This window comes from Poecilia mexicana, unplaced genomic scaffold (assembly GCF_051168715.1).
Source record: "Poecilia mexicana isolate PSO_F unplaced genomic scaffold, ASM5116871v1 scaffold_15, whole genome shotgun sequence".
Lineage (NCBI taxonomy): Eukaryota > Metazoa > Chordata > Actinopteri > Cyprinodontiformes > Poeciliidae > Poecilia > Poecilia mexicana.
The window spans coordinates 17,223,114-17,250,201 of NW_028263384.1; the positions used below are offsets into that span (position 1 = coordinate 17,223,114).

General features: G+C 37.5%; 1 protein-coding gene across 1 annotated transcript in view; it reads left to right on the forward strand.

Moving 5' to 3' along the window:
• hpse2 (heparanase 2) overlaps positions 1–27,088 on the forward strand; it is a 60,387-nt gene that overhangs the window by 10,827 nt on the left and 22,472 nt on the right. Inside the window, exon 4 of the mRNA XM_088013449.1 lies at positions 25,961–26,134. Coding sequence (XP_087869575.1) covers positions 25,961–26,134 — 174 coding nt within the window. The remainder of the gene's footprint in view (positions 1–25,960; positions 26,135–27,088) is intronic.

The following is a 27,088-nucleotide window of genomic DNA, read 5'->3' on the forward strand; positions in this document are numbered from 1 at the left end:
AAACTCTTTTTAAGGTCTGAAATGGTTCTTTGGCGTCTTTCTCTATTTGAAAATGACTTTGTGATTATGCAAACACAAGGTGAGAATTTGGACAGATTGAGTTTTTTTTTTTTTTTTTTGCTTGCAGCTTCCGTAGCGCCTGTTGTATCTCCAGGTTATTGCTTAACACAGATTTAAGCGACTTTCTCCCAAGTTTTACACCATAATGGCACACAAAGTATCTTTCTGTGTGTTAGCAGACAAATGAGAATAATCTTCTCTGGTTTCTTGTTGTCTATAAGAACATTGTTGGTTTTGAGCTCCTAATGTGGAATATTGACAGACCGTGGCGGCATGAGGAGCATTAAAGATTGTGTGTAGGTTTTTACTGCAATCCCCTTTGTTTAGTATTTGAAGAAGATAAGCTGGAGTTCTGCTGTGCTGTTTAGCTAGCAACTGAGGCGTGTCACAAATGCATTGTTGTTATACAGAAACATTAATCTTTGGAGCATTATCAAATAAATAGAATGATCGAAATCAGATGTTCCAGACAGCGAGCTGGTAACCAGCAAAGGGGTAACATCATTTCACAGAGCAGCTCTAATGTTCCAACAATGATTCCCCTAAAGCTGTGGTTCCCAAGCTTTCAAGCTTCTGACCCACAAAATAAAATGCAAGACACTTAGGACCACAACTCTTGATTGAGCATGCAGGTACTTTCACTGAAAAGTGGTCCAATAAGAACATCGACGGCCAGCATACAGACCAATACTTTCTTTTTACTTATTTTCAAGATTTGATTATCATTTTATTTCTTATCTTTTACAATTATTTATCAAATGCATGCCCTCTCTATCGTCATTTTGCTTTAGTATTTAGGTTAATTTCTGAAGTGAATCTCGAGATGGAGGATGTACACATTTGTGACCCAGAGTGGGTTCTCGAACCCAACTCTGAGAACTACAACTCTAAAGTAAAAACTGCTTGACCCAAATATATATGACCACAAAAACTTGCGTAGGAATGAGTTTGCCATTTGCTAGGCTAACATTAGCTTTCCTTTCTCTGTTTTGATACGAATTTGACAGGTTGAGATTTAGCTAACTTTAGCAGTAAACTTTACTCATTCATTATAATACAGGGACCATAATTTAGAATGGAAATAAAGTAACCGTAAGTCTATGTAAAGCTGCAGCTGTAGTAAATTTTAAATGAATTTCATTATTGCAGACTTCTGTGTTCTCTCACAGAGGGAAAACAAGAAGAAAGGAGAAGTTGGGATTAAACTTCTATGTGTTTACGACGTTAAACGGAATTATAATCACTTCAAAGAAAGTTTGTCATTTTAAGAGGTATTTAAAAAAAGCCTGACAGACATGACCCAAAGAAGGATTTACCACACACATTCAGCAGCAGCATCTTCTTGTTACTTGAAAATCTGTCAATGATTCACAGGGGCTGTGTTTGTCTTTATTTGTGCCTCAGAGCATAAACAACTTAATACCCCAATTAATTATTTTTGAATCAATTATTTACTTCCTTTCTCACCGCAACTGCAAATGGACATCACTTAATTAAACTCTACCACCGCTGCAGGCAACAGCAAATATGAGCTGTAAATGAGTTTAAACTGATGAAACTGAATTGCAGGCCTAGAAAATAAGTAAATCTGACTGCTCTCACTACACAAATGTCTATTTTAATGTTCCTGGTGAATGATAGGGTACATACAGTCAACCGTAGATGTTTTTTGGAAGTACATTTCTGCCCTAGTGATTGATGTTTTCCCTGTTAAGTGCTGAGCAAATCCAAAAAAAAAAAAAAAAAAAAAACTTACCATGATTCCTGGAAAAGGTTAATGGAACGGAAGTGCTCCTTATGTGTGAAAACACCCTGTATGTGTCATATATTTCTGACTAGGTTTATTAAAAACATCTATTGAACCCCCTGTGTGCAGCTTAATTGCAGAGTTGTGTTAAAAGTCACATTAGTTTTAGGTGTATCTGTAATCGCAACCATGCTTTAAATAACTTGGCTGATTAGATTACTTACATTCATGTACACAGCGACAAAGTTTGGCTCCAGAATGAAGCCCTGCAGTGCAATACTAGAGTTTCACACATGGAGGCCTTTTTCAGTGCAACGCCGAGTAGTATCTTCAGACAAAGGGGCTCTTTCAGAACATGACTACATATAAAATTACATGACCTTCTGTTTTATGTTTGTTTGAATAAATTTCTAACATGCTATTTCTTCCTCCTTTCCGTACCTGTCAGGATACAATTATCAGCAGTGATGTAATCTCAGCGTGACAAACTCTTGATTGCTGTATCGCCTGTTTTCCTTTCTTTTTCCTCACTCTTTCCACATGGCCTTCACAGATCCAGAAGTGTCTGTTTTTCTTTGCATCAAAGAATACCTAGTGTTTAAATCATGGATGGACATATAATGTAATTCCATGTGTTTGCAATATGCCCGAGACAAGTGCCAGCAACCTGCAAACGAATGTCATTTTAATAGCCTGACGCATGGGAAATGTTTGAAAGCAGCCCTTCCTCTTCTAAGATTGTTTGGCATGACACTGAACCTCCACATTTTCCCTGGGAACTCCAGAAAGCATACGTTTTGTGTCAGATTTCAAATCATGACACTGTGTTCCTGACTGTTTTGAGGCAGCTTGCACCAATGGGACAGATCTGGAGCTGGAATGCCGGTGCCTCTTTAAAAAAAAAAAAAAAAAAGAAATGTGTGTACGTATATACACACAGTGTATGTGTATGTGAGCTCGGTACAAGTCCAGATGAAGTTGTTATTCTGAGGGGAAAACATGCCTCATTCATTGCCAGTTAAACACATTTTATTTCATTTAATTTGACTCACAGGTTCCCATCCATTATTTATGACTATCAAACATGTTTGCATGGGTGCGTGTGCGTGTGTGTGTGTCAGGTCTCTTTTTGTGTATTTATGGTGCGAAAATTTGTTCTACAAGGAGAGCTAGCATGAGGCTAGGAAGCTGTAACCACTGTTTGGAGAAGTGATTTGACCTGGTGTTTAAGAATGTTACACTAATGTTTCTTCTCTCAACAACTTGCACTGGAATTTAACACACTCATTAGTATCGCACAAATGTTTGGAGCATTTTTGCATGTGCACGTTAGTGTACATGTGTGTCCTCTGGGAAAGCGTCTCCATTTCACAGTGAGAGAAAAGGCGGTATTTGAGAACTGATCAGGCATGGCAAATCAAAATTGAAGCAGATTTGCAATTTTCTGCTGACCCTCTATAAAAGGGGGTCAGCAACCTTTAGAGTCCAAAACGCCATTTTTGCCATCAGTCGAGCTAAGGAAGGCTTAGAAGGAGCTGTGAATGTTACATGATGTTTAGAAAAAAAAGTATAATTTTTGATAAATATTTACTAAAGAAATATGTTGTCATCATTGAAAACCTAACATTTATTACTTAAGATTTTCCAATAAATAAAAACATCAAACTTTTGCAAAGAGAGGAAAAAAATAAATTATTTTTCTTATAGGAGGTGTTGATATATTTTGCAATGACAAACTAATGACAGGTACATAGGTCGAAAGATATATGCTGCTGATACATTTTGTGTCACTGTGTTGTGGAAACTCAATACAATTATTGAGAAAAACTGTTAAGACCTGCATTTATTATTACTACTATATTTAAAAGCATTAAATATAGCATGAGGCTAGGAAGCTGTAACCACTGTTTGGAGAAGTGATTTGCCTCTGACCTATTGCCCCATGGGCAAATTGCAGATCTATACTGTAGGACAAATTTTTTTCTTATATTAGATGTATCACAGTGACTTAAAATATTGTTAAATTATTTAATTAATTCAAATGAAAAAGTTTACAGATTAATCAGACAAACTTTTCTATATTTTCAACTTTTCATTCCATAAATTTTGGTGGTTATGAGTTGCAGCTAATGAAAATCCAAAATTCAGTTTCTCCAAAAGTGTGAATATTACAAAAGGCCATTAAATTTCTTTCTTGCTGAAATGTAGGCCTGTAGCTCTACATGCTGTACAGTATACATTTGCAATACTTGGTGGAGGAGGAACGGGACTATTGTAGTCCTTATTCTCAACATGACTGTGCATACAAACTCCAGCTACAATCCATATCTTGTTAATACTAATAAACTTTGTTTGTCCTTGTTGCTTGTGGACCTTTTTGTACCACTTGATTTCTTTCATTCAGCATTTTGTTGGATGATGGAAACTCAGTTTCCTAAGCAATGACCTTATATACCTTACTCTCCTTGCGGAGGGTGGAAAGCTTTTTCTTTTTTTGACGTAGTTTAACACATTTATGTATAAAAAAAATCAACTCAGATATTAGGAGCTAAGTAATTTCTTTCCATGTATAAAAGTCATTTATGTAAAAAAAATGCCAGCCATTGCAAAAATTCCAAAAGTGGTCACAATAAACTGTGCGGTATTTTGACCCACCGAAGATCAGATGTAAACTCTTGAACATTTTCTGAGGTTTACTTCTGTAAACCCCCGAAAATGTTGCTTGCATAACAGTTTGGCATGTTTCTATCCTCACCACTTATGAATCCTCTTTAATTCCATGTAATGTTTTGTTGGGGTTTTTTTCTTCCTGGAGCATATGGTTGGTTGGATTGTGTTGGACCTTGTCAGGGGCCATCTATCACTCGATGGTGTCCTGCTGAGCTGCAGATTCACAGAGCAGCTCTCAACCCTTCAGATGAGAAAACAAGAGCTTGGCTGAACTAAGTGAGATTCAAACAGTTTTGAAGAAATAGAGGGGTGGAAAGAGTGAGGAATGTGCAACAGTGGGGGGAAAAAAGAGCAAAGAAAGAACAAATATTTCCCTGATAAAATGGAAACAATGAAAGTTTAACATTTATTTTTTTTCCCTCTGTTTATGCTGGGCAGAGCTAGCAGTTTTGACCCGCTAAGCCAACCAACACCTGTTGTGTAAAACTCCCTAGAAGGTTTTCTAAAAAACCCTGTAAATGGTTATGGTTCGGTAAATTCACAAGTGCTAGGGTTCCCAGAAAGCTCAGAGCACAGGTAACATTGTCAGGGCTCTTTTAAGAAAACATTTTAAACAAAAAGGGTTGTTTATATAAACCTCTCACAACATTATCTCTTGTTTATCTCCTATAACTAAATAAAACAAAAACCCCACAGAACTTTGTGTTTTTCCTTCAAAAGTCAATCTTTCTTCAAAATAATGTACAAACCCCCTACACACTTGCACTGCCTCAAATCTAAAGTTAGGAATTATTTTTGAAACGATTGAAAATGCTGACATTCTTTTCAGCAAAAAAAAAATTAAAAAAAATAAAAGTAACACTACCAACAAAAAAAAAAAAAAACTGTTAATTGAGAAAACATGTCTCACCTAGTTCAACTCTTCAGCAAGAAAGTTTTGCCTGGTCTGAAGACATTGCTGCTGGCTTTCTGTGATCTCTGACCTTCACATGAAAAGAGAACATGAATGTGCCTCAGAGGTAAATGACAAGAAGCTGCTTCCTAATTATGCTGCACAGAATATTCTGCCCGTCTTCCTCTCAAAACACATTTGGATTTGTTTTTTGTAATGAAAAAGGTCATATGTTTTTGAAGATGTTTTTGTTTTTTCAAGACATCGTGTTAACTTTCTGAGTTAAAAGAAATGTGTTTCAATGCAGCAACTCTGTCATTCACAAAGGTGCTGTACAATTAATATTTTCTGAAATGGCATTTTCTGAAATATTTGGAATTATTAATATTGATTCATAGCTTTTCATAGCTTCCCATTGTGAAGTGGGAAACTATGACGCAACATACTGAAACAAAGCGAGTTCTTAACTTTTAATTCAAGTAGATATGTCTTAATATGAACGTCTAGGTTAAACATGCATGACGATCACTCCCCGAAATGACAGAATGAAAACAAACAAAAAATACTGCAAAATTATGTTTATTAAATAACTGAGAATCGTCAATGCCATACTGCTCTATAAACTAACAATGTAAACACAAATTCCAGTCCACGGTTCCTGTTTAATCACTTCCATCATAAAACCAAACCTTCTTGTATCGATTTACATGCCTGGACTGCAATCACAGATTTATTCCAGCTAATAATTTAATCTAATTTGAAAAACATCAAAATAAGAATGGTAATTTTTAGGCACAAGGGCACTTTTTGAGAGAAAAGAATAGACTATTGACCCATTATTAATGTCCATATTGACTTCGTATACATGGGGGTTTTATAGAGAAATCTCAGCTGCCATAGAGCCATTTTGCTGTCATGCACATCATATTGTGTGTTCTTTTCCATGAAGCTATCTTGGGAAAAATACCATATGTATTTGGTTCTACTTTTAAAACAGGGAGGGGATTTAGTAGATCCTCACATATTGACTATCGTCACCATAGTGTTTCACAAAGATGTAGTTGTTGGTGTTATTGCAACAAAATGCCTGAAGCTTCTATTTCAAATGAATGTGACTAGTGCTTTTTTTTTACCTGGATTAAATCTTCTGGCAAGAGATTTTCTTTAATTAATTTAATTACAAAAAGATGTTATACTTGAATGAACTCCCCTTCGTTTAAATCCCAGATGCATAACATGAATATGCAGCACCATGCACAGCTTCAGGAAAAGCTTAGCCACTTTGCTTTGTTTTTGGTGTCAGAAAATGAGACAGATTAGTGTTTTATAGAGATCACTGCCTCACAAGTGTCCAGATTACCTTCCAAAGCAATGATTCATTGCACTGGGGGGTTTTGTTTGTTTTTTTGTGTCGTTAATTGCAACAAAATGTGATTGGATTGTACTTTGACTCTTCAAGTTACAACCCACAACTTCATATAGTCTGGGTTTATCTCTATAAAGTTTAGAAACTTGACAGGAACAGTAGGAAGTCACTTTATTTTATGATAGTAGTCCACTTTTACTCAAATCAACAAGAATGATGGTTTGAACAGAATTACATATTACTCACCTCCTACAAGTTAGACAAGTAGTCTGCATTTGACTGAGCGATTGCAAGACCTTGAAGATTTTCTTTCTTTTTATTAGCAATTCTGTTGCAGATTTTCCACTTATTATTGTGATACAGTTACAGCTTGGCTGTTGTGCAGATGCCTCATCTAACACAAGAATAAACTAAGCAAATTAATGCACTAATATGAAGAGGAAGTAACACTAAAACGACCCAACTAGAAACACTAACACAAAACCCAAGGATTGTGACAATATGTGGTTTTCACCAAAAACTTCATTGTCTGTGGCCAAGCATTTCTACTTCATTCACATCTGTCCAAAGGACATTTTTCCTGAGGTCATGCAGTTCATTCAAATGTAACTTTGCAAACCTAAGTCATTCTGCTATATTGTTTTTAGGTAGAAGAGGTTTTCTCCTGTCAACCCTTTCAAACAAGTCATGCTTTTACAATATTTTCTTACCTGCACTATCATGAGCCCCAGCATTTAGCATGCTGAGTGAAGACTGTAGAGAGTGACATGTAGCTTTTTTTTTTTTTTTTGCATTTGTCCTGTTCATTGTATAGTGGTTGCTTGGGGTGATATTAACTCCTGGTCAGATTGGCAGCTGTATTAAGTCATAAGAAGCAATAACTGATTGCTTTTTCTCCAAATATGTATTTTTAAACTCCTTGTTGTTATTACAAGTACTCAACTGTTAGTTTTCTTCCCACAATTACAACTTCCAAGTCAAAGAGTGTAGTGGATCGTTTGACCTGGCAGTGTTCAGGAATGATGTGTTTACTGAATGAAGCAAAAGAACAACAGATTTTTACATTTTTCACTAAGTTTTGCCACTCAGGCTAAAATACATCTGATTCCAGTCAGCAGCCAGTTTTTCAGTTTCACCATTTTGAATGCAGTGTTGTGAAGCAGTATTTTATGTTATATGTTTTGTAGTGTTGTCAATCACTTAAAACATTTTGGCAGATTAATCACACTTTAGTGTTGTGATTAATCACAGTTAAGTAAACATCCAGGTTTCAAAAAAATGGTTTGGAAAATGTTCTCTTGCCTCAAACGTCTCAGTTTTCCAGATTTTCACATTCAGGGAAGTCCTTTTGTTTCCAACATGATTTAGAAACGCTAACTATAAAGTGGTTGTGTTTCAGTGGAAGGACAATTTACCATTGCAATGATTAGAGTACATACGACAGTACCCCAGACATCCATTGTTTGTTCCAAGAAGTTTTTGGGCACTAGTGGCCTTTATTTGACCGTAATCTGAAAGGAAGACATGCAGCAAAGAAATTGAGGATGGGATTTTTCGGCTGTGTTGAGGTCTATAGCCACTGAGCACAACAGTCTGACTCTCCTTGCTCTTCTTTTCACTCAGATTTTTCATCAAAGTCCAGTTGGACAGGTGATGCAGCGCAGGCAGACATACCGTACACCATCTGTACTTTGGGGTTTTCTTATAACCAACTTTTCTGACACATTTTAAGGAAATAAAATATAATCTCTTTCAGATGTTTCTTCAGATGTCCCTTCAACAAGATTTTTTTTTGTGTGTGTGTGTGTTGTTAAAACATTTTTGGTTTGAATAAAATAAAATTTTATTGATATGGTCACAGTTTTTATTACTGTTGTAAAAATTTATTCAATTTTGAAATATAACATATGAAAGCCTAGACCTCACTTGCAGCAATGAGAGAGAAAAAAGAAGATTTTACATTTTAAAAATACAGATCTCATAAATTCAGTCAATTTATTTGTTACATTTACTGAAAGCATTTTTATTTTAATTTTTTCATCTTCTTTTTTTTCTTAAACACCACGGTTAGCGTGTCTGTGAAGAAGCAGTATGTTATTGAAGGAATTTTTACGACTCTTTAAGTGTAAAATGAAATTTGTTTCGGTCAGAAGAGAGCAGCACGGAAGTGAAAATCGGAATTACATTTTCTGAGGTAGTTTCCTCAGACCTGCTTTCCCTGAGAGAGCTTAGAAGACTGCTCTAAGTGGCCCAGGCAAAAAAAGGCAGAGTGAAATCTCTCTGTGAACCTTTACAGCGAATGGCAGGGGCCGACACCTCTAACCAGGAGCAGATGTTCGGCTGGCTTTGGCTCAACCCAGTTCTTCTACTGGCAGAGAGAAAAACATAGGTTTTCTGCCAGCGTGCCCTGATATCAGCACTAATAGCCTGGTTCTGCAAGCTTGGTTGGTCCAGTCCACTTCCTTCAAGCATGTAGCTCCAGAAAAGATGCAGGAATGCAGCTGAGCTAAAACACACAAATGTTATTGTCTCAGCACCTGAGGTATTGCGGTAGCTGGACCTTATCTTGATTGCTATATAATGATCTCACTTGCTTATCATTTGTTCATTTTTCTCATTCATTCATTGAACTTAATGAAATAAAAAGAATAGGTCATTTTGAATTTGTTGCAGGAAATGTATTTTTTTAAAATTATCTAACTGCTCTTTTGAATTATATCCACCACATAAATTGTAATTTTAGTAATCTTTCCATATGCTTGAAAGCCACTTTGATTTGTGTAAACAAGTTTGTTCAGACTTCTCAGGATCATAACTTGCATGAGAGTCTCAGTATGCTGGACCTTTGTTCAATATTCTTAAGTTGTGTCCTTTCAGAGTCCCCTGAATTAGAAAGAGAAAACTAGTATCAAACTTCTGTGATCAGGCCTTTATGAACGGCTTATGAATATTTACAATTTCAGCACAACAGCATAAGAAGTGACAGGACTGTCCTCTCAGCACCGTTCGTATCTCAAACAGCCTCAGAGCTGTTCTGTCCTCTCTAACAGTGAGAAAATGATTGACATGTGTGCAGCCACAGTAAGTTTAATTAGCTGGCCCTAAATTTGGAGCACACTCTAGACTCTGATCATTACTGCGCTGTAATGCAAACTTCAGTTCTACAATTTCCTCTTTGTGCCTGCGGCGGGAAGGGGGGTTGGTAGAGGACTGCAACCCAACAAAACTGATTTGTTTAGAAAGTTGCCAGGGATTTTGTTGGGTATCTTGTTTATATATAAAAAAGTTCCTAAAAGGACCTGCCTGGCTACAAAAAAGCTTATTGTGAGTAGTATGTTACTCGGTAAGCTGTGCTGCTACATTTTCTGTGACAGAGCAACAAAGTTTCTAATTTTCAGTCTAGAAAATTAGAAACTTGCCCATTGCAAGCTTAACAATCTGAACATCTCCATATGGACTTGTAAGAAACCAAACAAATTGTGTGTATCTATTCTAAAGATGCTGTTATATTGCAGGAGGCTGGCGGCAGTATCAACAGGTCGATGTTGATATGTGCTCACATCTAGTAGATGCATCCTTCTGATATAAACACATTTAACTTTCTAACATCTAAAACGAGCGAGTGGGGTTACCTGGCCAACTTTTTGGCCGCTGCTCTGAGGATTTTTTAAAACTTTTCTATACTTGCTAAAATATGACGAGTGTTGTTATATTGTACATAAAAGAACCATTACTAACCTCACAGAGTCTCCAGTTGTCCCTTGTTTTACTTCTGTGGATAGCATGTTAGGTAATTTTGTGAATTTTCTTGCTTTAAATGCAAAAAGATAATATAGTAAGGACATGCAAAGTTAACATCTTCCTTCCTCCCAAGTATTGCTGGCAGCTTATGTACTGTGGCAAACCCAACCTGTATGTCTAAAATCTGAAATCTGAAATAATAGTTCTTATAATCACTCTGTCACTTGGGATTATTTGAAATTTATTACATGGCATTGTGCCTCAAATGGTTACATAATGCTTGACACATGTATGCACAACCCAAGATAATGCAGCTCATCATTTTAATAAGAAATCTTTATCATGAATGCTTTCCATCAAACTGCACATTTTCACTGTTACCCTGTTCAGATTCATGGAGGGGAGGGTTGGAGCCTATCCAAGCTCGTCGCCTAATTTACCTGATGATTGTGCACATGCATGGGATCAAAACACAAACTCTAAACTTGAAGGCATGTGAGGCAACGGCTCTACTCCATGTGCAGCCCTCGAGCCCATGTGGAGTCTAAATTGAGAGCATCAAATCAATAAAACAGCATAATTGCAAATGTATTCACGCTGATATATGAGTTCACAAAAACAACTTGACAGATTGGTGTACGTTGAGGTTTTCTACATAATAGAAGTGGCATTTACTTGTAAAAATAACATGAGGCGATCCAAATTGATTTCAAACATTGTTGATTTGTTTTTCGTCAGACTTGTTTTGCCAACCATGAAAATGAATGTCAAATCCGACAAATTAACGAGAACAAATAAAACAACTCAAAATTTTACTTGTTAGAAACTCTCTACCGATAAGAAAACTCAGAAAATGGGACCTTGCAGAATTATTCACACCCCTTGATCGTTTCCCCACATTTGGTGACATTGAAGTCAATCTTTTCTTTTTTGAGGAAATTTTAAGTGATCGACTAACACAAAGCCGTGCAAACATCAGAAGCGGTAAAAGTTTATGCCCTCATGAAAACTTTCATAAGGCACTATATGCTATCACCTGGGAGAACAGATGAAATGTCTTTCATGAAGCGTCAGATGACCAAAAGACAAGATCAGAAAACGCAGCAGCTGTGGCCACACAAGAGTGAATAGAAAGCCTTTGGGAGGTATTTGAAAAGATGAATGGTTGGAAAAAGTCCCATTCTCTTTCTCCATAAACATCTGGCCGAACTATTTATCACAGTTTGTCATAACGCGCTTCTGCACAAACTCAGATGGGACTAACCATCGTTTTGAAGGTGAGCTGTGATATTTTTCTTTCTTTTTACAAGAATCCTGAATTCTGCAGCGATGGAATGAAGAATGGAAAGGATGGGTCCAACCCCAAATGTGCTTCAGCTTTACAGGTTTATAAAAAAAAAAAAAAAAAACTATTATTTTTTTACAAGGACCTGTTACATACAAGTGACTAAAATATCCTATAAAGACAATAAGTGACTTATCAAAATATAAATTTTGATAAGATCTGAAGATGACAGTGTTACTATTCTTGTAAAAATGTCAGGTATGAAACTGACATCAGTCTGTAACGCTATGGGTCACAATAAATCACTATTGCATTTGATTTTCCTGGCTTAAACTTCCTTGCAAATGTGTAATTCTTTTGTAACGGTTTTGCCGTAAAATGATTCAGAAAATATTTATTAAATTAGGAAACTATCCCATCAGTCAATCAATTATTTTTAATTGGATCATTATGAGTCATTATTTTAACTTTGCAAAATTGCCAAAGTTTGAGATATCTTGGTTAGTACACAACCGCACAGATTAATATTCATATGGAACATTTTACGACATTTCTCAGCATTTCACATTATAAAGGTTCAATGAATTTTAAAAGTCTTGCAATGCGATTCTGTCAGTGTTTAATCTGGCTCTGCACTGTATGCTCATCTGAAGACAGACCCTCATTTTGACTGAAGCATAAGTAATGTGTGTGGATATAGTTTGAGAATGGAGGATGATTGCCGTGATTATGGTGATTATTCCACCAGTAAAAAGGAGTCTGGGATCCTGTGTGTTTGCGTTGGTGCCCTGCTTGGGATCTGGTCTTCATAAGCCTCATTCATCATAGAGCCTGGGATCAAAGATAGCTCTCCTAAACTCCAAATGTAACAGATGTCTTTTTTACTGAAGTAAATGCTTTGTTTGCCTAAGACTTGATTTGCAAGGGTATTTCTTTTTTTAACAGAGTGAATTTCAAGGTGTTGTTGAAAGAGTCGGTTGTTAAAACTTTTAGAAATCAATAATTCGCACCGTGTTTGCAGCTTAAGCAGGTGTTTTGTGTAAGGAGAGTGTTTTAAGTGCAAAACTCTTTGATGGTTCAGGGTTTCAGTAGCCTGGGGTTAGTATCCCTCTCTATCTCTGAAGAAGAGTCCTGTTTCTTTACAATTACAAGGTATTCAGCTCACAATTACAGTTTTTGCAAAGGTGTGTGATGAGATGAATAACCAGATAAGATTGAAGCTTTTCAGCTGACAGTTCTGAAGATGACAGCGTTACTAATCTCTAGTTGTAAAAATGTCAGGTATGAGGCTGACATTAGTCTTTAACACTCAGCTTTTCTGACACTAATTGGACTTAAAGTTGTTAAACAGACTTTGAAAACCACAACTACAAGAGGATTTTCAAAACATGTTTGTTGAACTTCAGACTATTCCTTTTTTGCACAGGCTGAATGATGAACACCTTTTTTGTTAAAACTATTTTATGTAACAGCTGAAATTATTCTGTATAACTCATATTCTGCATTTAGGAAAATGTTTTTCCTGCCTTTGCATTTTGGCAGATTTGACCTAGATTAACTTCACTTAAGCTATAAAATTAAGCGTTTCTAACAAGCGGGTTTAAATCCCATTTTGAAAAAGCCTAATCCGGACCCATCTGGACGGAGCAATTATGCCCCGATACCTAAATTGGCTTTTCTAAAGTTGGAGAGAAGTTAGTGGCAAGGCCCTTAATTGCTTTCCTGGAAATGAAATAATATTATTGGGACGTTTTAGTTTGGATGTCATAAAATACTCTGTATTAACACTGTCTAATGATAGGGTCGGGTTAGGGTTATTATTTTCTCTGAATATTGGGTGGTTTTCTTCTTATATGAATAATAGGACCTTTGCAATCATAGAACCACATTTTGATAGGCTCCTAGGTATAAAATATGGCATTTGTTGGGACCAGAAGAACCAACCCTGGATATATCTCCATAACACCTGCAGTAATTTTAATTGAATTATATGTTATTGTTTTGCACATGCATTGTACATTCATACCTACACATGTATTGTATTTAGACCATTGTGTGTAGAAAGAAACATACTTCACATACCATCAGCTGATGAAGCCTGACACAGCTAAACAATACAAACAAGAATTACTTAAACAACCCAACACAACTAAGAAGATGAGTGGTTCTCTGAACACAAAAGGTTACTTTTAATGACTAAAAGTCATTAAAAGTGTGATGACTAAAAGTGCCTCAAAATCCCCTAACCCCATTAATTAAAAGCGTCTTAACTACTTCAAAAAGGTTTGAGGTCCCTTTTAGATGTAACAACCGGTTGTTCAGACATGATTCATAGCCAGTCACCAATTTGTGGCCGCACACTAAAAGAAATCTTAGCCACTCCAACTGAGCAAAGTACTCCGGTTCATTAATGTTGATTCATTAAATTCATTTTGACCTACACATGTTGCAGGTTCCCAGGGGAAGCAAAGAAGCCCTGGGGCATCACTGATCCACCATTATGCTTTGCTGAAGCCAGGGCGTTCTCAAAAGCAAAAGCTCCATTTTGTCTCCTACAGTGATGCCACTGATCCATCGGCCTCAGAAATTTCAATCTGGATTCACAACTCTAGAAAAAAAAAAGTCTTTGGTTTATTTATATTATTATTAGCAAGTGGAGCTGACTTTTCTGTTGCTTTTTGTTGAGTAGTGTGGACTGTCTAGTAGTTCAGACATGGAGACCTTCAGCATTTACCCTACGTCCCTCTGGTAGAAGCTAAAGTCTCACTTGCTGCTGCCACCAATTGATGCTTCACATCAGTGCAGGGTTTTGACCACCAGCCTACTCAGGAGTCTGTTGGCAGCCATCAATAAATTCCTCTATCTGCTAAATTCAAATAGCTGTTGTTCCTATGACTTTAAACTTGTGAATTGCACTTACAAATACATCTCTAGGAACGGATTTTGGAACATCTTTGTGACCTTTTCTTTGTCCAAGGCAGTGATCTTTTCTCATAACTATGTGGAAGATTCTGTACAATTACTTTACTGCTTACACCTCTCAATCACGCCTGATGAAGTCAGCCAGAACCTGATTATAAAACAATCTTGAGATTTTGAGAAGCAATGTTGCCAATGAAATTCTTTTTGCCAAAGGTCTTTGGGGTACAAGTGTGAGGTAACATCATTCCTAAATTACTTTCTAGGCAACGTTGTGGTTTGATATCTCCTTTTTCTTGACAGATCACTTTATTATTCCTTGTTAATATTTAGATTTCTGTTTTTCCAAGGTAGGAATGGATGAATGATGGAATGGACTGCATTGGGCAAAGAAGCAACAGGGATTTCCAAATGCATAAAACATTGGTAATTAAGTTGTTGATTTATTGCGAACAGAATTATTCAGTTACAGTTACAAAACAGCGTGTTAGCCTATAATAAAGCAATCATTCATAAAAACCCTTTTTCCCAACTTGCAGCTGCTAAAATCCTTATGTTTTTGGTTATGTTTGGTTGCGGTTTATAGGTAGCTCTAAAGTGCAAGAAAAAAAAGGATAAGACATGATGATGTTTCTCTCCCGGGAAAAGAATACCTTTGCACACCTTGTTTCTGTACAAGCCAAACATACTGAGGTCATTAGTATCTAAAAAGCGTACTTTTCCCATTAGGGAGTGATAGACAGCGACCACTGCCAAACAGATGTGAAAACCTCTCACACCCCATACACATTTCCTCACACCATCTCCCCCCCAACAAATGGTTTGAGTTACATAGCCCAAAACTAGTGAAAGACAGTTGATGTTATTTTGTCCACTTCTCTGTCTTTGATTTGTTGTCTGCGGGCTGTTGCCTAGGCTAGAGCACACGCATACACACTTACACACATCCACAGCAGCACAGAGCGGTTGTACTTTACATCGAGAACAGTGTATGTTAACATACCACTCATCTTACTCACTGGCCCCGTCGACTTGCTCTGCGTCTCCTTACACAGGGTTCACAGGAGGGGGCCACACACAAGTCTGGTCACAGCAAATTCACAGATTGAGGTAATCCCTCACTCACATTCTGCTTGAAACACACACACAACTCACGCGCATGCATCGGTCCCCCTCTACTAACGGAATTGAAAACAGGTGCCCACCACATATCTTACATTCTTCCACGATACAAAAGTGGTTTGACCTGAATGGTTTTGCTGGATTTGAAGCAACTCTGTATGGAAGAAGAGTCCATGTGGAGATGTGTGTGCTTGTAAACATATAGGCACTAGGTTGTGTGTAACACGCTGGTAAAAGAAGCCCGGGCTTGCACTTTATTGAAACCACATTTCTCTCTCAGCACAACCCGAACATACAGTGTCAAGTTAACGTCTGGATGATACGCCAAAGCTAAGCTAGCAAAGCACTCGATACTCGTAGCTTTTTTTTGAGTCGTGCTCATGAAACCATGTTGGTCTGATTTTTTTTTTTCCTGGTATATGGATGAAGGATCAAATTGCACAGACAGCTCTTTAATAACCTTTTGTGACTATCTACTGAAAGAAGTGCAAATTGGAAACGTGAGTCTCGAGATGACCTTGCCTCAGTCACAGTGTCTTTTCTCTGCAGCGGCGAAAGAATCTGGTTAGCAGTGGAATAGTTTCAATGAGAAACAGAAGGCGGAGAGTTGCTGGATGATCCGAAGGAGCTGGTAGAGAAAGGGATTGAAACCATAATGGAGGCACTGATGATGTATGGGCTGCACTTGTCTTTTTTCTGGGAATTCTTTCAGTTTACTTCTAAATCTTTTATAACTATTCCTGCCTATTGTCAGCACGTTGTGTGTGTGTTAAAGAAAAACACTGGAAATGTTCTCATTCGTCCGGCAAAAGCCTTGAATACTGTCATCAGCAATTGTACATCCGTCTAGTAGGAACAATTTGATTAATGTGCAGTCTTTGAATGGACTCTCCCTGCTGAGCTTACCATGCATATTTAGCGAGTATGCGTTGCTGCACACTTCAAGGTTCTGCAATGCGAGTTGTCACAGCTGACAAAAAAATCACAAGCATCTCTAGATGTAATTTCATGCCCATTTTTATTTTTATTTTTTTGCTCACTATCAATTTTGTTTTAATTCACAAAGTGTGTATTTTTGAGATCATGGTAAATTGTGTTGACATCTCCAGTACGATGCATTATTTAAGAACTTTGGAAATCAGAATACTCGGTGTGGGTTTTTTTTTTAGATATGGAAAGGCACGCTGTATCCGAAAACAGGAAAAAAAGCTCAAAATTAATTTTCCCTAACAACTTTCCTTCTTGTCTGCAGGAATCTCTTGAGGATTCAGTTTTGATTGGGCTTTTAAAACAGGCCAGAGCTTAGCCAAGATTTTACTTTTGTGTCCATCTGTGAGTGCATTTGCTTATGTACTCCAGTTAGACTTTGTTGCAACTAAACATTCAAATCAAGATTTTCCGTGGCTGTTTGTTGTGTCCGGCCTGAATTCTTTACTTTTTTGTACTGAATTAAGCAAGGAAACAAAACAAAAACCCTACTATGTCTTTTTCTCCCAAGGCACAAGCCATGACAAACACAAGAGTGAATTAGCAATGCTAAAATCAGATTTTGAAAACCATAAAAAGAATAGCTTTTACAAATCCTCTAAATTTAAATTTGATCTTTGAGCCTCGTTTCTTCCAGCTTTAGGGCTGACTGTCCTCTGACTCTTGAAGCAGCCAGTCTTCTGTATTTTCTGCATCTGCTTTGCACATGCAGGTGACTATATTTCTACACGTGTAATGATTATTACACTGCTGTTTGCTCTGACACTAATTTATGTAGGATATATACAGATAGGTTTTTGTCATGCATAATTAATGCATTCTATTGTACTATAAAACAAGATCTTTCTCTGCATTGAGATTTGGGATTAGCACACTAAGGTTTGCACACATTTTTAATCATGGACAACAGGGGCTGAACTTGCTTGAGTAGAAAAAGGATGAGACGCTCAAGTTAGTTTGAATCAGTTCCCTGCTTAAGCGCAGGATGCTGATTCCCTCTGTGCCTTATAGCTAAAACCCTTCCTGTTCACAGGATTTACTTTTAAATTGACCAGTTTTAAACAGCATTTGTAGACTGCTGTTATAATTATTGTTTTATGTTGTCACATAATTATTTGTTCTTATTCACTTCCACATTGTTTGATCTTTATCAAGTTTATGGACTGTGTCTTGACTTTGTGTTACAACTAGGAATGTCCCAATTATTTTTTTCCCCCCCTCCGAGTTCGATTCATTTGGTTTTGAGAAGATGACGGCATAGCCTGATTTTCATATTTGGTCATGTGTGTTCCAGGCAATAGACAATATCAACTCTGTCAAGACAAAAGTGATTAAAAATACCTACAATATTTAGAACTACAAATAAACTTTCTGAAATAATGTAATAATTTCAGTTTAACAATGGAAACACTTTGCCTGAACCTGCACTAAGTAAATCAGTTTTGTATAATCTCAAATTTAAAGACAGTTATCGCAGGGATTTATTTTGATGCAACAGTTTTGGTTAAAAGAAGAAGCATTAGGAGACATAAAAAAACAAAAACAAACTATATTTACTATAATCCAGAGCAGGACCACAGAGGGTTTTATGTGGTTCCCTTGCCATTTGAAAACAGAGTAGAGTGGGTCTCCTTTCTGCTCTACTGCAGGCCGCTGCATGTCGAGCCTGCTGTTAGTCAGACTGATTGCCCGGAAGTGCTTCAGCAGTGAGAGGGGCTGATGGCAGTTTTCACTAATGGCTATAATGGCAGTATTATCTGTGCTTTCGCGTTTTGCCACCAAAGTCTCCAATAAACCAGAGAAAGTTGCTAAATTTGTCATGAGTAACTTTTTTGCTCACTTCTCACATTAAGTTGACGTCGTGTTCTGCTTCACTTTATGGCTGTCACTGCAGCAAAGTGCCGCGCATGTACAGAGTCTGACTCTGTAACACCACATAACGATACTTACTATTATTTTCATTTGAGTTTAGAATAAATATACATGTATGTCAATGACCAATGCCCAATTTCCGATCATGTGACCCGCTAGTTAACTTTATTGTAATTGTTGTCATTGCAATAATTTTTATTTTTCTGATTTATTGTGTGAAGCACTTTGGGTTTCTAAATACATGAAAAGAACTGAACTGATTTGGATTTTGTTGAAAAAAAATTTGCAGTAGTACACTGGGAAATTCTTGTAAAGGAATGTAAGCGCTACATGACAACAGTACTTGTTATTCAATCACAGTGCATTACAAGGGGTTCATATACAGCCTTGAATTGCATCAATTTCCAAGTGCGGAAACATGAAACATAAAAATTAAGTTCTGCAAAAAGTTTAAGTTACCAGATTTTAGCTTATTCTGTAATTGAATTGAAAAAATAATTTTTTTGAAAAACAATTTTTTGCAAGGTATTTGTATTGCCTTCAGTTTAACATTGACATTTCTGTTTGATAACATTTTAGTGAAATTACTCCATTATTGGTCACAAATCTGAAAACAATAATTCCTGTTACATGATAATGAGGAGCCTCGGAAGGCTATGCACTGCAGGAAAAATAACTGACTACTCCTAATCTTTCAACAGAACCCCGCTTCTGACCACCTGAACTTCGGTCAGGTGGTCAGCAGAGAATGAACACCTGTCTAATCAGCCAACTGTAACTGATGATGATGGAGGTTGAGCAACAGATACAAGTGTGGTTTTGTTTGAAATGTAAAATGGGTATCTGTTTCTCTTGGGTGGTATGCGAACCAACAAACAGTGCTTGTGTGAGTGCATGCAGGCCCAACATACGTGGATGTATGTGTGTTGAAGTGTTTGAGGGAATATTCAGAGCTCTAGAAATGAGGCATAGCGCTGACTGATGCAGCGGCCTCTCTGCTTCACAGAACTGGTTTTTCTATCAGATAGACAGCTTGACAATATCCAGGCCCCACTCTTTCCGCTGCACACAAACACGCAGAGGCACGGCAACAGATGCGCACACAAACACACTCATGTACACGCAGGGCTCTCTTGGTTTCCTCTGCTTGTTTTTGGCTGTGCTGTTTGCAAGATGAAAGAGAAACTTTTAGCTGAGTTAGTACAGTACAGTCTGACCTCTCAGACAGGCCTTCATTGTGACACAATTAGACAATTTTGTGACTAAATTTAGACGATATTTCAAAGTAAGAGTTGTTTTGAAGTAAAACCAGAAGTAAAATAAAAAAAGATATGAGACTCAACGAGAATAGTTCCAACATAGCATGTGTATTTTTTGGAAATAAGGACATTTAACCTATGAACGTAGGGCAAGTTTATGTGTAGGTTTAACAAATTAATTATTATTTGCAGCCATGTAAAAAATGTTCTCCCCTGGAGCAGCAATTTATTCTGTTTCAACTTCAATTTGCAATTTGTCTTCTAACATCACAAACTCATGCATTTATAAAATTAAAACATTGTGTTCTCTGTTGAACAAAACAGCCTCAATTTAGTAACATTTAGTGATTGAATGTATCAAAAATGTGCATCTTACTTTGGCTGACATAGTTTATTCTTTGCCCCTATTATGTCTGTGAATACTGAATTGACTTTTCATTTCTTCACTTGTAAATTAAAAGTTATTCTTCTCAGAAACATTTTGTGCACCATTACAAAAACTTGTTAAGTGGTAAATCCTGAATTTATAGTGGCTGCAAGCACAAAATCTGTTCCTTATTTTACAAATAACAGAAAGCAGCCTGAAGTGACTCAATTCCGATTTTTTTGGCAATTCCGATTTTTTTTCCGGGGCCGTTCACACTGCCAGTAAATGCGACCTGTATGCGTTCTGCAGTGTGAACGGGCAAACGACCTGAAAGTGTCCCGCATGCGCAGTAGAGGGCGCAATAGCGTCAGCGTTCTCAGTGTTCTGCTATCCACCATAAGAAGAAGTGCTCAGTGTTTGCGGAAGTAAACATGGAGGCTAACGGTGGAGCTTAGCTTACATATTTCAAGTTGTTGTCCGGCCGTTGTCCGTCATGATTGTTGTTTTTCTTCCCACTTGCACGTATCAGGACGCATAATAGTGAGATTTGTTGAGAATCAGTGACGTTCAGTTCGGATGAATGCGACCTGGACGTTAGGTCACATTTGAATCGGATACGTATCGGATATGGGTCAGATTCGAAAAAGAATCCGACCTGTGCTGTTCACACTGCCATGAAAAGATCGGATACAGGTCGCATTACGTCAAAAAAATCGGAATTGAGTCACTTCAGGCTGCAGTGTGAATGCACCCACATGACCGTCTCTCTCTCTCAAGACTCTCATACATGACTGTTATGACATGGTAACAGGTACGTTATCATGTAAGTAAGTCCTGGGTGACCCCATCAGTCATTGACAAGCACTGCTAATCTACCTCATTTGGTTTTGCTGCTTCTCTTTAAATCTCTTTCAGATAGAAAGCTTGGCAGAGAGACGTTTGAGTTGAAGATTTGATCCTTTATGAGTGGAAGAGATGTTTTGAGAATCCTCCTTCTTTGTCTGCTCTTTGGTCCTAACTTGCGTTGATGAAGCCTCCTTTTTACTCCTCTGGGCTTTGGAGTCGTAGCTCTGGTATGAGTTGAGCTTTGGAGATACTAATCAGCTTCATCCAGCTGTAAAACAATACCTTGTTGCCATGGTTATGCATCATAACAACTGTTGGAAAACTCTTCCAACTGTGAAGCATCCAAAACCAGAGGGAATAACTGTCCAAATATGCAATGCCTCTGCCAAAAAAAAATTATGAACAAAATTCTCAAGAAGGAACAAATCAGAACTAACGTAGTAGTGGTAGAATCGACCCCAACATGCTGCCGCCATGGGCAGTGCATTTCTAAATCTCCAGATATGGACTGCAGATTGAGATAGTTTTTTTGTTTTGTTTTTTCACACGTCTGATAAAACATTGAATCTTCTGATGATTTCTGAATTACATTGTATCTCATAAACCAAACCTAGTGACTTTGAAAGTATTGTAATTACTAATGTTAATTGTTAACAATATCTCACCCTGTAAAGTTTACTGAAAAAGCAAACAAGTAATGTTTGTTGTCAAAAAATTTAAACAACAATTAAGTAGCAATCTATATATCCATTGTGTATAATTGCTAATCTGTGCAGGATCAGGAAACTCGTGCCTATCTCCAGCAGTTCTTAGACGACAGGTCAGGTTACACTCTGTACACCCGTGTTTCACAAGGCAACACTGAGACATACAGGACAAACTACCATGCAACCACACACTCACCTCTAAGGACAATTTAGAGAAACCAATTAACCTGACATGGATATTTTTTGGTCATTGGAAGAAGTCAGCGTACCTGGAGACAACCCACACATGAATGGAGAAACAAACCACACCTTGATTTGAACTATTACTACAAGACAGCGGGGTGAACAACTCTTTGACCATGCACTCCCACTTTCCATCACAGTTGTACAATTTGTAAAAATCCGTTACCACAAATGAAACTCACGAAGATTAACTAAGAAAATGTTCCACTTAATCATTTCATCAGTTAAGTGAATTATCTCTTTGTGTACAGCTGGAAAAACTTCATTCAAGAGGAAAAACAAAACAACACTGCACTGCAGCCAAAACATTTAGGAGTAAGTCCAACACAGGACAAACATTTGGAAGCAACTTTAAATTTCTGTTTCTGAATGCTTTTCATGAAAACTAATATGACTTGGATTTGCATGATCAAACTTTGCTTTCTTTCATACAATATGCACCATTCTCCATTTTTAGTTTCTTTCGATACATGTTGATGTTACCGTACCACTTCTGAATAAATGTAAGGAAAAGGAAGGTAAAGTTTAGATTCAGGCAGATGCCACCGAAATATCTTACATCGGATCACTTTGAGCACAAACTAAACATGCTACGCTGGCATAAAAAAAACAAAAAACATTTGAAATCTCAAGAAAAAAATGAGAAGAAGAAAGGTAGACAAAAACAAACAAGAGAAATATAAAAGTTACAAAATTAAACTTGAATTCAAAGTGATCTACAAAGCATTGTAATTATTTCACCCTCTATAATGCCAGTAACTTGTTTATGCATAATTTCGTTCTTTGAAGTCGGTTAAGCTGAAACCAATCTAACCAACATGGCGTACTGTAAGTGAAAGAATGTTTATTTGACTCTACATATCTACATGTTACTGTAGACCTGCCAACAGGGAAAAGGTATTTTTAGCTGAGTAATGCCTCCAGTGATGCACTGACGATGTGTTTGCAGGTCGGCTCACTTTGTCTTGCTACATAGCTGGTTGCCTTGTGCTCAGATCTCAGGTGAGCAGAGGCCTGGAATTACTCATCCTGACAGGCACATCTGGCGCTACTTTCTCTGTCCTGTTGCCCTCCACTCTGCTCCTGCACACAGAAACCGCTTTGGTTAAAACCACAGAGGGAAGGAGTTACGGTAATAGTGGCTATGATAATAACATTATTGTTGGTTATTAATGAGATGGGGAACAGACAGTTTACTCAGGAGAAGTATGCTTGTGAACGGTGCTTTGAGCAACCAAACTATTGTTGCGGCATACGTTTTTTTCAAGCTTTGTCCTACTGACTGGTAGCTGATTAATGCCAGGTGCAACAAGCATTAGGCGAGCTGGCCTCTCTTTCTACACTGTGGGTTAAACCAGTGCTCTTCAGGAGATAAAATCATAAAATAAATTATGCAAAGAAAGAGATTTAGAATCAAACCTGTTCAGAATTTGGTTGTGTTATGAAAGAGGTGGCTTTAAATGCGGGAATTTCAAAGAACCTTGCAGTTTTCAGCAGCTAGATATCTGTCTTCCTGAGTTTTTTTGTTGTTGTTGTTTTCTTTTGTCTTTGCAAGCTGTTTGAAGAATCTATCATTTAACAAGCCAAGGTGGTCCCAAACCTTGAGTTTAGTGCCGATTTTAACACCAACCATCAAGACAGCATTCATCTGGTTCCTATTGAACCTAGGAAGTGTGGGTCACAGTTCAGGGCAATATTTAGGCTAATGGAATGATCCCAAACATATTAAATTTCAAAACAAAAGCTGAAGGTGTCCGCGAGAAGCTTGCAATCACACCTCCAAATGTAAACAAATACTTTTGAGACTCTTACATGTGCCAACATCTGTGGTAGGCCTCCAAATTCCAGCTCAGGGAGAAGAGTCCGTTATAATGGAGACAGGAGACATTAACATGAGTGAGCACTCAGCTGCGGCACATAACAGTCTAGAGCTCAACGTTTGTGGGGCACAACACCACAGGAGTCCATGATGGGAAAATCAGCCTATGTGGATTCTCACTGAATGTCGTAGTTGAAGAAACTTTATTATTGTGTGCAGATTAACTTACACATACCAGCCCAACATTCATTCATTCAATTTCAATTTTAGGCAAAGGTTACCAGAGTAAAGTATAAACGTGGCACCTTTGTTAAATTGTCAGTTTATTGCAATAAACCGCATTACTTTGATGAGTTCAGTTTAATTCACTAACCCTTCACTTCCAGATTAGTAGAACTAGGAAATCGTTCAAATAGAACCTACAGTGTTTGATAACATGAAGCAGGCTAAAAGAGCTTAAAAAACAACAAATGTTTTCCAATCTGAAGAAGTGAAAGAGCACAGCAGGTCTCACTTGCTATATGACTATAAAAAAAGAAGAATATTCTGTGTACTCATGAGACAAAAGTGGAAGAACTGTGTCCTGTCCTAGCGCACAATTTAAGAAAAACTGAAGCTAAAGTTTAATGGTGGTAGTTTGATGCTCTAGGGCTGTTTTGCTTCTTCAGGATCTGGATGACTTGCCATAATTGATGGAACCCTGAATTCTGCTCTCAAGCATAAATTCCTAAAGGAGAATCACAGGTCTTTAAATCACACATTTGGGACCTTAAGCTCCATTGCACTTGTGTCAATGATCCCAAAAGAACAGTAAGTCCACGCCAGAATGTCTCAAACTAAAAACCAAACAAAGATTCTGGTATGGCTAGTTTGTGTCCAGACTTAAATCAAATTGAAATGCTGTCATTACCTTAAACAGGTTGTTCATGGTCAAAACCATTTTGCAAAGTAGAGGACGATAATCTTCCAATGCACCGATGTGAAAGGTTGAAGGAGTATTATTGCAAAATAATACCAACATTGCCATGTTGGTATAATAGATATAACAATAATATGGTAAACCACAAAACATCATGGTACAGAGAAGTCTTTCAAAAACTTGATACTTGCATCTGCATAAGTATTTTCACGTTTGCATAAAATCAGACATTGCGTTTAAGTGCTCCACTGTAAACATGTTTTGATTTCAGTCTTAAAGTGAGAAATAGACAATTAAGCAACTCAACAACTTCTCCAGGGAGCGTCGTATTCAGTAGACTCACTTTAGCTCTGCTGCTCTGGCCTCTTTAAATGGCTTGTCTGCAGCCTCGGGCAACTTTACGCAGTGCTTGTTAACTCACTGAAGAGGCTGCTGAATGACAGTGCAGACTGCTGCAACAACTTGCACAGGGAAACATGAGATAAGGCAGGGAACTTAAATTGCTCCAGCAGAAAGACGCAAATGAGTCAGACACTATAAAATAGTTCAGTGGATTTATACTTTTAGATTTGAAAAAGAGACGAAGGAATTTTTAAAATGCATCTTTAAATATTCTCTGTGTCAAATTGGCCCAGAAATATCATGGCTGCAGCTCAGAAATGAACACAACAGAAGGGTTAAAACAAAGAAATTCATTAGAATTAATTTGTGTCAAGTGATTCTGGAGAAATGTATTCAATGGATGATTTTTGTCCAAAACATGCAAACTCCATGGAGGAAGAGAGAGAAATAGAAAGTCTCCAGATGGAGAGTTAATTAAACCCAGGACCATTTTGCTGCAAGACAGCCATCCTCATTTCCCAGTATTTAAAAGAAGAAGTCAGAAAGCAAACAAATGTTTACTTGTACAGCCCTTTTTAAACTTAAGGTAACCATAGCAGACATCAGACAATACAGCTTCCAGAATCTATGCACAAAGAGCACCACAGATATTACTGTAGAGCTACTGTCAAGCATAATGAATGACAGGGATCAAGAAGCAGAAAATCCATGAGTTCCACATGGTTTCTATTATCGTCATCTGATTCCAAATGAATCAAAAGAATCAAAGTTACAACTGCTTTGTGGGTTTCTCCCAGCCAGGTCTTTAGACAAACTGTACAACTTTGCCGACTGCGCTGGTCTGCACCTGATCCTGGGGCTCAACGCACTGCACAGAAACCCAGACAACTCCTGGAACACATCCTCCACACTGAGCCTGCTGAAGTACGGTGCTGGAAAGAAGTACAACATCTCCTGGGAGCTGGGCAACGGTCAGTACAGCAGCATACCACATGCTGCCTTGTCAGTAGTCATTTAACAGATTGTTCTCTGTAGTAAAATGTACGTCTTTGGTTTTTCTTTACCTCATCTACTGAGGAGTTGCCAAGTTTGATGTATGGTTTTCAGAAATCTCTGCCTCTCTTGGTGGCACGTTCCTATTAAAAGAAAAAATCAAGTGAATACATATTTTTCCTTTTATTAGGTGTGTCTACTTCCAGCATTTCTACATTTCAATTACAGCCATCTCTGCAAACCATTTCCCCAGGATAGATCAGACGACTCAAAAGGGTTCATTCCACTTGAACATTTTCAACTTTTTATTTATTACATTGCAATCACAAACTTCAATATATTATAATGAGATTCTATGAGATACTTCAACGCAAAGCCACCATGTATTGTGGACACAGCAGACATGAGATTAAACTAGATCAGATTATAACTGAATAGAATATTAAAAAATCTCTCGACGACTATATTGTTGATAGGTACTGTAATAATAAACAGTTGCAATGTGTCAGATTTCCTCTTTCTCATCTGTGCCTCCATCACTCTGTGACCTTTAATACAATAAACAATCTCATTTTTTCCCTGTTTGAGCATCTGCCGTGTTGAGACTTTGTCTAACTGGCCAAATATTACATCAGCATGTAAAATCAAGTTCATAACACTTGGAATATGAGAGCCAAGATATGTTGCATGCCATACAGTCCTATATAATATGAGTATTTCAAGCCCAAACATAAAACCTCAATACTGATAGCCAGATCAAAACATATGCATTTGCTATGATGGCTCAGTCAAAGCCCAAGCCTAAATCCAATCGGGATTCTGTGGTAGGACTTGAAAAATATTACACTCTCCAATTGCTTTCAGTAAGCTTGAGCAATTTGACAAAGAACATGGAGCAAAAATGTCTGTAATGTGTAAAGCTAACAAAGCTA